The sequence below is a fragment of the Bos mutus genome, chromosome X, assembly GCF_027580195.1.
Source record: "Bos mutus isolate GX-2022 chromosome X, NWIPB_WYAK_1.1, whole genome shotgun sequence".
In the NCBI taxonomy this organism is placed as follows: domain Eukaryota; kingdom Metazoa; phylum Chordata; class Mammalia; order Artiodactyla; family Bovidae; genus Bos; species Bos mutus.
The window spans coordinates 68,276,406-68,288,428 of record NC_091646.1 but is presented as its reverse complement, the minus strand read 5'-3'; the positions used below and the strand labels follow the sequence as shown (position 1 = coordinate 68,288,428).

Here is a 12,023-nt window from a genome sequence, read left to right as displayed (position 1 = left end):
TACTTTTTTTAACCTGTGCTTACATTACACACTTTTAAATAAAAGTTATATATAAAAATTTTACTTTTTAAACAAAATTTAAATTCTAATTACAGGTACTTAAATTTGTAAATGGATAGATTTAATATGAGTATATCAAAATTTGCCATATTTTAAAAATGTATTAGTGTTTCTAGATACACAATTTAAAGAAAATTGATAATGGTATATTACAGATTAGAGCTAAATATATAAATACATTTTCCTTATTTTAGCTTCCATTTGGTTGCTCACTGGTTCACTAGGAAAAAAGAAGCTGAATGTCACTGTTTAAGAGGTAAATGAAGATAGCAACTTAGTACCTAGATTTTAAAAAAGAACATTTTTTTCTCTAAAGAATTGAAAACCATTAAATTTGCATTCAAAATGTAGCAGATTATCCTTTTATGTAGAATAGAATGTGTAGAAAACCTGTGGAGTTTAACACTGTTAAGTTACCTGATCCAAACCTTCAGTTGATACTCCATGCAAAAAAAAGCCTTGCTTTTTTTCCCCAAATCTAATCAGAGATATGATTCACTATCGTCCTTTTTCAAAGCATTCTAGGCAGGAGGTTCTTTCTAAGGTATAATTTCCATTCCCCATGAGGTATATAATAGAAATATTATTTTTCTCATTTTACAGATGGGAGACTAAAGCTCACAAAAATTAAATGAACTTACCTAGAATTTTTTATAACTAATAAGAAAGAATCTAGATCTTGATTTATTGTCTTAATGTGCTTAGCCTGTTGGTGTTTTGTTTCCAGTTGTCAGCCATAGTTCCCTGAATTTATTTTCATATTGACTCTAGAAATTTAGTTATTTATTTGGAACTCTTTTTTCCTCGGTGATTGTCTTTAAATCATATTGGAGAATGAAATAAATTTACTTTCCTCTTGTAAATATAATTTTGAGCCTTACAATTTCATAACTAATTAACATATTAGGAGAAAAGGAAAATTTATAGGTTAAGCAAGTAGCATTATTAGGTAGCATGAACAATTCTAATAAAGCTAATATAATTACTTAATGTTTTAATCATGATGGTACTGAATTCTGTGGTCGTGTATCTTTCTAACATCCATTAATCAGTATGTATTATTGATTCTAAGACATGTCTATTAAAAGACAAAAATGTAATAATTTGATTCCTGTAGAACAGTTTTTACTTAGAAGGTTTGTGGAGCTCTATATTTTTGATGCCAAACATGCTAATGGGATTTTTATTTTACAGCAACTTATTTTTCTTAACAATTTCCTAATTTTTGCCTGCATAGCCAGATGGTAGAATTTTTTCTTATAGATTTTACAGTGTGACAGCTTTCTAAATGAAAGGGAATCATTTTTGTGATCTAGAAATGTGATTTCACTGAAAGCAGTCTTTTTAGTATACCTTTGAATTGTATAATCTTCAAGCAGAATTTTCGGTATAAATCTAATTATGCTTGTCATGATCGTGCCTTTGAACTGACTTTGTCGTTGTTTACAGAGAACCATAAGCATCCACTTCCAGGAATGGAGGTAGTAATTAAAAATATTAAATTTGTATATTTAAGGATCTCTCAACTTCTAAAATTTACAGCAGTTATGAATCCATTTTATGCTAAAGTGTTTTTTGAATGTGATCATTTCTCACTGTCTTTTGTTAATGTACCTTTTCCCTACAAACAATGGCAAGTGTTTAAGTTGTTATGTTGCAAATTTACCAGGGAGAAAAGATTTGAGAGTTGCCTTTTTAAAAGTAATCCAGGAATATTACCGAGGTCTAAATTTAATTCTATTTCCTCTAGTAGTATTGAGGTTTTATTGTTATTTTATGCTTCTAGTCTTATTCAACCTTTAGTCAGAGTGACTGGAAACTATAAATAATATTGCCATAATAATGAGAATAACTGGTAAGAAAACTGTGTGATGGTATCCTTTACTACGAATTTTACTGTTGTCATTTTATTATTGGTAATTTCAGAAGATTGTTTTCAAACATCAGAATAAGTTCTGTAAACATGAAATTACATTGTTTTGCTTTCTAATGTCATCCAAGAGCGTGTAATACCTATTTATAGGAAAAGATAGGGAGGAAATAAATATGTTAATTCCTTAAAGTGTTTGTAATAAGACAAACATTTTATTTAGGTTTAGAGATAAATAGTAGAAAGCTGCCCTCAAAGTGTTAAAGATTGTGCCCTTGTTGTAGGTGGCCCCAGAAGAATTTAAGACCAGCATTGGCCGTGTGAATGCATGTTTGAAAAAGGCTCTCCCAGTCAATGTGAAATGGTTGCTCTGTGGTTGTCTCTGCTGCTGTTGCACGTTGGGTTGCAGCCTGTGGCCTGTTATTTGTCTCAACAAAAGAGTGAGTAACCATTTTATTGTGTAATAATAATGAGCTAACATTTATTGAACACTTGTTGTGTGCCAAGTACTTTACAGGATTTAATTCTCCTAGCAATGCTGTCCTCATTCTAGACATAAAGAAACTCAGGGCCAGTGATATTGAGCCATTTGTCCAATCTTTATCAACATTTTATTACTTAATATGGGTTCCAGTCATTATTTTAAAAAAGTACAAAGTAAGTGGAGTACTTAAGTAAATGTAACTTGGCTACTTATTCTTTTTACAAAATCTGAAGTTATGATTTAAAGTATTTCCAAGTCACAAGTGTATGGGAGAGTTTTTTCTTGATCTGAAGAAGTGAAAGTAATCTACAAAGTTGGTGGGGGAAATCTTGGTTAGTTTTGAACATGTTGAAACAACGTTCTGGCATGACATTACTCATTGCAGCATAGATTTAAGACTACTATCTTAATCTGATTTTCTTTAAAATTTTATTTTGATCTTCAGAATGATATTTTACCCACTGGAAAGATATCTTTACACTTTTTAATTCAAGTCAATGAGGAAAATTAATTCATTTACCTCCAATTCTTTTCCCTGTACAACATTGATGATTCACTTAAACTTCTAAATAATAAGCATATTCAAATTCACAGCACCTTGATGGGGTATAATTAATGGTACAGTTGTTTCATAAAAACCAGAAAGATTCCCACCAAGTACTCATATTTTCCTCTCCATCTTTCTCCTGCCCTTCTTAATGTCTGCTTCAAAAAATAAAATGCTGCCACCCCTATCATTTTTTGAATGGAAAATTGGACATTTTATTAATCGTTTTGGTCACTACCAGTAGGTCAGAGCTTTATTTTAAATAGAGCTTAGTTTATTGTTTGTCAAAGCATGAACAGTGTTCTCAAATGGCTTTCTGTAAGTTAAATTATGGGATTTTTTTCATCACACAGATATAGCCAATTTCAGTTACTTTAAGAACAGAGTTTTTGATTTTAATATTATCCAGGATCTTTTTTTCTGATGACCTGTTTACATAGTTGCCTGTTTATTAACACCTCCACCACAAGGCCTGAAATAGAAGCAGTTTATTCAGTCATGTGATTTCACTATGAGCGCTACTGATTTGACATTAACGCTGATGCTATGATTTCTCCCTACGCCCTCTATGGTTAATTAAGTATTCATATTGAAATTAAGGTATCAGTATATTCTTAGATCACTGATCTGTCAATTTTTACAGTCTATTAAGTACAGATATGCAGACTGTAGTCCTGTGGGCTAAATCCAGCCCACTCTGTTCTTTAAACATTTAAATCAATTGCTAGCATTTAAAAATTAGAATATTTCTTTTTTTTTAATTTTATTTTATTTTTAAACTTTACAATATTGTATTAGTTTTGCCAAATATCGAAATGAATCCGCCACAGGTATACCCGCATTCCCCATCCTGAACCCTCCTCCCTCCTCCCTCCCCTACCCTCCCTCTGGGTTGTCCCAGTGCACCAGCCCCAAGCATCCAGTACTGTGTATCAAACCTGGACTGGCGACTCGTTTCATACATGATATTATAAATGTTTCAATGCTATTCTCCCAAATCTCCCCACCCTCTCCCTCTCCCACAGAGTCCATAAGACTGATCTATACATCGGTGTCTCTTTTGCAGTCTCGTACACAGGGTTATTGTTACCATCTTTCTAAATTCCATATATAAATAAAATTTGAAATAGCCAGTGTCTCTTGTCAAATCTAAAAGTCTGGCAATATGGGACCCACATGCCTACATTTCAGCAGTTGGCCCTTGCTGAGTGGTGGCTGCTTCCTTTAAATAGGACATGTGGTCTCTGATTCACCACAGAACTACCCAGCATTTACATTATCTGCCTTGCTCTGTACACTTTATCGTTAGGACCCTCAATGTTGTACATACTAACTTGTTAAACACACTAGACAATGAAGCAGCAAGCATATTCTAGTAACCTTGTACAAGACACTGTCCTTTTTGGAGCCTCAACTTCTTCACCTATAAAATCCAGATAATATTACTTACTTTAAGGTGGTTGTGAAGATGAAGAGATTTAAGATACCTCACTGCTTTTTTTGTCTACATGGAGAAATAAAAAATAAAATGCAACAATTTAAGAGCGGCTCTTGCCTTTCTAATGAGAATCTAGCTTCATGAAAGTCATGTCTGTGTTTAGCCACAAAATAAAATGGAAATAATATAATTAATCTGCCCTGTGTCAAAGGTCATTGCTGTATAAATGAATGATTATAAAATGTTTCCAAGAAAGAACTATGTAAACAGTCTGCCTTGTAAACTATTTTTTGCCAGTATACATCATGGTTATTTTTCTAGCAAATTAGTTGAAAGAAAAGAAATACAAACCAGAATGCCCTGAGCTGCTCCTAGTCTCTCTTGGCTCTGATAGGATTCTATGGCTACATGATATATGAAATGAAGGTTTTCACTTAACCATTTTTGTATTTACCACAGTGATATTACATCAATTTTCAGGCCTAAGCATACTACCATCCTTAAATTTGAAATTACTTTTAACATTTACCTTTGTTTTTGCTATAATATTTACTAAATTGAGAGGGATGTTCAGAGGGAAGGGACTATTATCTCAGGCTTACAACATGAACCAATAATGTTGTTTTCCTTATGATTTCTAATTTAATTCCATTGTTATTAGAAAAGATACTTTGTATGATTTTAATCATTTTAAATTTATTGAGGCTTATTTAGTGGTATAACATATAGCCTATCCTGGAGAATACTCCATGTACACTCAAGAAGAAAATTGTATTGTTGTGGGGTGGAAGGTTCTATATATGCCTGTTAGATCTAGTTGTTTCACAGTGTTGTTCAAGTCCTGCCTTTCTGTATTGATCTTCTGCATAATTGTTCTATCCACTATTGAAAGTGGGGTATTGAAGTCCTAGCTATTATTGTAAAATTGTCTATTTCTCCCTTCAGTTCTGTCAGTTTTTGTTTCATGTATTTTGCAGATCTGTTGATAGTTGTATATATGTTTATAATTGTCATTTCCTCTTGAAAGATTTTTTATTTTTTTTTTTTTTTTATTTTATTTTATTTTTTTGGGAGAATGGCATTAAAACATGTATAAGAAATGAAAGATTTTATTTTCATCACTATATATTGTTATGGAATTGTGTTCCCTCAAAAGTCATATGTTCCAGCCCTCCCCTTTAATCTAATGGTATTTACAGGTGGTTGGTACTTTGGCCCTTGGAAGGTAATTAGATTTAGATAAAGTCATGAACATGGGGTCCTCATGGTGTATTAATGCCCTTATAAGAAAAGATCAGAGAGCTGTTCTCTATCTCTCTACTGTGTGAGGATACAGCAAAAAGGAAGTTATTCATAAGCCAGGATGAGTGCTCCCATAAGAATTCAACCAACCATGTTGATACTCTGATCTAAGACTTCCCATACTTTAGAGCTGTTGTTTAAGCCACCTAGAATATGGTCTTTTGTCATAGTAGCCTGAGTATATTAACACATATACTGAGCATCTTTGTAACTTTTTTTTAGTTGAAATCTATTTTGTCCAGTACTATCTACCCTAGCCCTTTTTTTTTTTTTTTGGTTACTATTTACAGTGGAAAGTCTTTTTCTGTCCTCTCACTTTCAACCTACTTGTGTCTTGAATCTAAACTGAGTTTCCTGTAGACTCATGGATCATATTTTTATATCCATGCTGTAGATCTCTCCCTTTTAATTGAGAGTTTAATCTATTTGCATTTAGAGTCATTAATGATAATATATTAGTTTGCCAGGGCTGCCTTAATAAAGTACCACAGACTAGGTGGTTTAGACAACAGAAATGCATTTTCTCAAAGTTCCAGAAGCTGTAAGTCTGAAGTCAAGGTTTTCGGAAAGCTGATGCTTTTTATTTTTTTTCCTGAATCTTCTCTCCTTGGCTTATAGATGGCTGTTTTTTTCCCTGGGTCTTCATGTGCCTTCACCTGGTTCCCTCTATACATATCTGTGTCCTAATCTCTTTTTATAAGGACACTAGTCATATTGCAGCAGCAGCATATTGGATTAGGGCAAACCCTAATTTTGGGGTTTCCCTGGTGGCTCAGATCGTAAAGAAAATGCCTGCAGTGTGGGAGACCTGGGTTCAATCCCTGAGTTGGGAAGATTCCCTGGAGGAGGGCATGGCAACCCACTCCAGTATTCTTGCCTAGAGAATCCCCATGGACAGAGGAGCTTGGTGGGCTATAGTCCATGGGATTGCAAAATCGGACACAACTGAGTGACTAAACACACAAACACTAATTATCTCATTTTAGCTTAATTACCACTTTAAAGCCCACATCTCCAAATATAGTCACATTCCCAGGTACTGGTGATTGTGACACTTGAATATATGAATTTGGGGGGAACATAATTCAATCTGTAATAGATAAGGGAGGACTTCTGTCATTTTGTCTTTTGTTTTCCATGTGTCATATCTTTTTTTTTATACTCCATTACTTCCTTATTTTATATTTAAATAATTTTTATAGTGTGCCATGTGCCTTCTCATTTCCTTTTTTGTATGTATTTTTAGCTATTTTCTTATTTGTTACCCTGGGGTTTATAACTAATATCTTAAACTTATAACACACTAGTTTGAATTAATACCACTTTAACTTCAGTAATACACAGATTCTGCTTCTGTCCATGCATATACCTCCCCATATGTGTTATTATCACAAATTGCATCTTATATATTATATATCTTTTAATATGTATTTATAATTATCATTTTATACATTTGTCTTTTAAATCATATAGGATGAAAATATAAATTTCAAAACAAAAACAACAATATTGGCTTTTGTATTTATTTATTCAGTTTTACTAATGTTCTTTATTTCATCATATAGCTTGAGTTATTGTCCAGTGTTCTTTCATTTCAGTCTGAAGGACAGTTTTTATCATTTATTATGCTGCTGCTAAGTCGCTTCAGTCGTGTCCGACTCTGTGTGACCCCAGAGACGGCAGCCTACCAGGCTCCCCCGTCCCTGGGATTCTCCAGGCAAGAACACTGGAGTGGGTTGCCATTTCCTTCTCCAATGCATGAAAGTGAAAAGTGAAAGTGAAGTCGCTCAGTCATGCCTGACTCTTAACGACCCCATGGACTGCAGCCTACCAGGCTCCTCCATCCATAGGATTTTCCAGGCAAGAGTACTGGAGTGGGGTGCCATTGCCTTCTCCGATCATTTCTTATAGGCAATTCTAATAGCAGTGAACTCCCTCGGTGCTTATCTGGGAGTATCATAATTTCTCCTTTTTTTGAAAGGATAGTTTTGTTAAGTATAGAATTCTTGAATGACATTTTTTTTTTCCTTTAGCGCTTTAAAAATGTCATTCTACCTCTTCTGAACCTCTTGGTTGCTGATGTGAAATTGGCTGTTAATCTGACTGAAGAGCTCTTTATACATAAGTTGCTTCTCTATTGCTGCTTTCAAGATTTTTCTTTTTGTTTTTGGCTTTCAAAGGTTTGAATAAAGTTTCTATAAGTATTGGTCTCTGAGTTTATCCTACTTGGAATTCATTGAGCTTCTCAGTTTTCCTTTTTCTGTATGTGGACTCATACTAATACCTGATGTGCTGTGGTTTCAGCCTGAGGAACTCCCCACAGTATTTCTTATATGGTAGGTCTGTAGGCAGTGGATTCTCTCAGTTTTTATCCAAGAATATCATTTCATTAGTACTTTTTATAGATAATATCTTAATTAATAGACTATCTTTGAACAATTTGAGGTTTACAGAAAAAATTGAGAAAAAGCAAAGTTCCCATATACTTCCCTCACTCAACCCCCAATTTTCCCTGTTATTAACATCTTGCTCTATTGAAGTACAATTGTTAAAACTGATGAGCCAGTATTGACACATCATTATTACTAACTAAAGTCCATAGTTTACATAAGAGTTCACTCTTCATGTTGTACATTCCATGGGTTTTGACGATGTATAAAGATGTGTACCATCATGTATACCAGTATACTTTGGTATGTTAATCTTGTATCCTGCATCCTTTCTATAATTGCATATTAATTCAAGGAGTTTTGTTGATTTTTCAGGTTTTCTACATAGACAATCATGTCATCTATGAAGTAAGATAATTTTTATTTCTTCTTTCTTATTATGTATACCTTTTTTTCTTATCTTATTGCGTTACCTAGGGCTTCTAGAATGATATTGAAAAGCAGTGGTGAGAGGGAATATCCTTGCCTTGTTCCTGATCTTAATAGGAAAGCTTTGAGTTTCTCATCATCATGTATGATATTAACTGTAGGTTTTTTGGTAAGATGTTCTTTATCAACTTGAAGAAGTTCCTGTCTTCCTAGTTTGCCAAGAATTTTTATCGTAAATGAGTGTTGTATTTTGTCAAATATTTTTTCTGCCTCCGTTGATGTGATTATGTGATTTTTATTTTTTAATCTGTTAATGGGATGGCTTACATATTAATTGATTTTTGAATGATGAACCAGATTTACATAAACCAGATAAACCCACTTATTGTAGTGTATATTGTATTTCTTTGCTAATGTTTTGTACAGGTTTTTGCATCTATGTTCATGAGAAATATTGGGTCTGCAGTTTTCTTTTCATATAATACCTTTGTCTGGTTCTGTAATACTGGCCTCATAGAATGAATTAGGAAATATTCTCTCTGTTTCTGTTTTATGGAAGAGATTGTACAGTGCCACATCCAGCACAACAGGTGAGAAAGACCTAAAACAGGGGTGAGCACATAATGAAAAGACAGACACATATAATTTGACAAATGAGGAATCAGGGGGCCCTCCTGCTCTCCATGGCAGGAAGACAAAATGGCTCCTTTCAGCCTGCACTTTTATTGGCAGAAGTCACATGAGCTCATTAGGGAATAGCTATACTGGGGAGTTTGATTAGCACAGGCTCTGCTGTTGATCAGGAATATCTTGTTTTGTTTCCATGGAGATGGATGCAGGGTTATGCAGTGAAGTGGAGCAGAGAGCAGGTCCCACCCCAAGAATGTCTGTTCGGCATACTTGGATGATCACAAGGGCACAGTCTGCCACACCCTCGAGTCTGGTCTCTGTTCCACCAGGCTGCAACAGTAGAGCACTGGTATTTCTTCCTTAAATGTTTGAACCCATCTGGGCATGATGTTTTCTATTTGGGGAGGTTATTAATTATTGACTCAGTTTCTTTAATAGATATAAGCCTATCAAGATTGTCTATTTCTCCTTACATGGGCTTTAGTAGACAGTGTCTTTCACATAATCCACCCTTTTCATCTAGCTTATCAGATTCATGGGCATAGATTTGTTAATAACGTTCCTATATTTTCCTTTTGATCTCCATGGCTTCAGTAGTGATAACCCGTATTTTGTTTCTGAAACTTTGTAACATTTTTGTCTCCTTTCTTTTTTTTGTAGTTAACCTGCCTAGACACATTAATTTTACTGATCTTTCAAAGAGCCAGTTATTTATTTGTTGGCTTTTCTCTATTGAAGTCCTATTATGAGTTTGATTGATTTTTACTCTAATTTTTATTTCTTTTCTTCTTACTTTGGTTTGCTATTTTTTCCCCTAAGGTGTAAGTATGTATGGTTGATTCAAGGTATTTCTTCTTTACTAATATATACATTCAGTGCTACTGATTTTACTGCATCCCACAAATTTTGATGTTTTGTTTTCATTTACATTTAGTTCAAAATATTTTAAAATTTCTCTTGAGATGTCTTCTTAGCCATGTGTTACTTGGAAGCGTGCTGTTTAATCTCCAAGTGTTTGTGGATTTTCCACTATTTTTCTCTTGTGGTCTGAGAGCATATATTGTATGATTTCTGTTCTTTGGAATCTCTAAAGATGTGTTTTATGACCCACAATGTGGTCTGTCTTGGTATATGTTCCACCTCAGCTTGAGAATAATCTATCATTTGCTGTTGTTAGATAAAGTAGTCTGTAGATGTCAAATATATCCAGTAGATCAGTAGTGCTCTTGAGTTCACCTGTGTCCTTACCAACTTTATGCCTACTTGATCTGTTTCTGATAGAGGGCTATTGAATTTGCCAACTATCATAGGGGACTCCTCTGTTTCTCCTTGCATTTCCATCAGTTTTTACCTCATGTAGTTTGATGCTCTTTTTTGTTAGGCATCACTTCAGTCACTCAGTCATGTCAGACTCTTTGCGACCCCATAGACTGTAGCAACCAGGCCTCCCTGTCCATCACCAACTCCTGGAGTTTACTCAAACTCATGCCCATTGAGTCAGTGATGCCATCTAACCATCTCATCCTCTGTCATCCCCTTCTCCTCCCGCCTTCAATCTTTCCCAGCATCAGGGTCTTTTCAAATGAGTCAGTTCTTCGCATCAGGTGGCCAAAGTATTGGAGTTTCAGCTTCAACATCAGTCCTTCAATGAATATTCAGGACTGATTTCCTTTAGAATAGGCTGGTTGGATGTCCTTGCAGTCCAAGGGACTCTCAAGAGTCTTTTCCAACACCACAGTTCAAAAGCATCAATTCTTTGGCACTCAGATTTCTCTATAGTCCAACTCTCACATCCATACAAGGACTACTGGAAAAACAATAGCCTTGACTAGATGGAACTTTGTTGCCAAAGTAATGTCTCTACTTTTTAATATGCTGTCTAGGTTGATCATAACTTTTTTTCCAAGGAGTAAGTGTCTTTTAATTTCATGGCTGCAATCAACATCTGAAGTGATTTTGGAGCCCAAAAAAATAAAGTCTGACACTGTTTCCACTGTTTCTCCATCTATTTGCCATGAAGTGATGGGACTGGATGCCATGATCTTAGTTTTCTGAATGTTGAGCTTTAAGCCAACATTTTCACTCTCCTCTTTCACTTTCATCAAGAGGCTCTTTAGTTCTTCTTCACTTTCTGCCATAAGGGTGGTGTCATCTGTATATCTGAGGTTATTGATATTTCTCCCAGCAATCTTGATTCCAGCTTGTGCTTCCTCCAGCCCAGCGTTTCTCATGATGTACTCTGCATATAAGTTAAATAAGCAGGGTGACAGTATACAGCCTTGATGTACTCCTTTTCCTATTTCAAACCAGTCTGTGTTCCAAGTCCAGTTCTAACTATTGCTTCCTGACCTGCATATAGATTTCTCAAGAGGCAGGTCAGGTGGTCTGATATACCCATATTTTCCAGAATTTTCCACAGCTTATTGTGATCAACATAGTCAAAGGCTTTGGCATAGTCAATAAAGCAGAAATGGATGTTTTTCTGGAACTCTCTTGCTTTTTCAGTGATCCAGCGGATGTTGCCAATTTGATCTCTGGTTCCTATTGCCTTTTCTAAATCCAGCTTGAACATCTGGAATTTCATGCTTCATTTACGTTGAAGCCTGGCTTGGAGAATTTTGAGCATTACTTTACTAGTGTGTGAGATGAGTGCAATTGTGTGGTAGTTTGAGCATTCTTTGGCATTGCCTTTCTTTGGGATTGGAATGAAAACTGACCTTTTCCAGTCCTGTGGAACACTGCTGAGTTTTCCCAATAGGCTGGCATATTGAGTGCAGCACTTTCACAGCATCATCTTTTAGGATTTGAAGTAGCTCAACTGGAATTCCATTACCTCCACTAGCTTTGTTTGTAGTGATGCTTCCTAAGGCCCA

At 34.9% G+C, this 12,023-nt stretch overlaps 1 protein-coding gene across 6 annotated transcripts in view; it reads left to right on the top strand.

Annotated features, from left to right (window-relative positions):
* CHIC1 (cysteine rich hydrophobic domain 1) overlaps window positions 1-12,023 on the top strand; it is a 47,400-nt gene that overhangs the window by 18,296 nt on the left and 17,081 nt on the right. For 3 of the 6 annotated variants that reach the window (XM_070365793.1, XM_070365795.1, XM_070365792.1), the window contains exons 3-4: window positions 2,215-2,370; window positions 8,467-8,499. In XM_070365793.1, the coding sequence (XP_070221894.1) occupies window positions 2,215-2,370; window positions 8,467-8,499 (189 nt within the window). The remainder of the gene's footprint in view (window positions 1-2,214; window positions 2,371-8,466; window positions 8,500-12,023) is intronic. The other 3 variants (XM_005906766.3, XM_070365794.1, XM_005906765.2) reach the window with 1 other exon arrangement.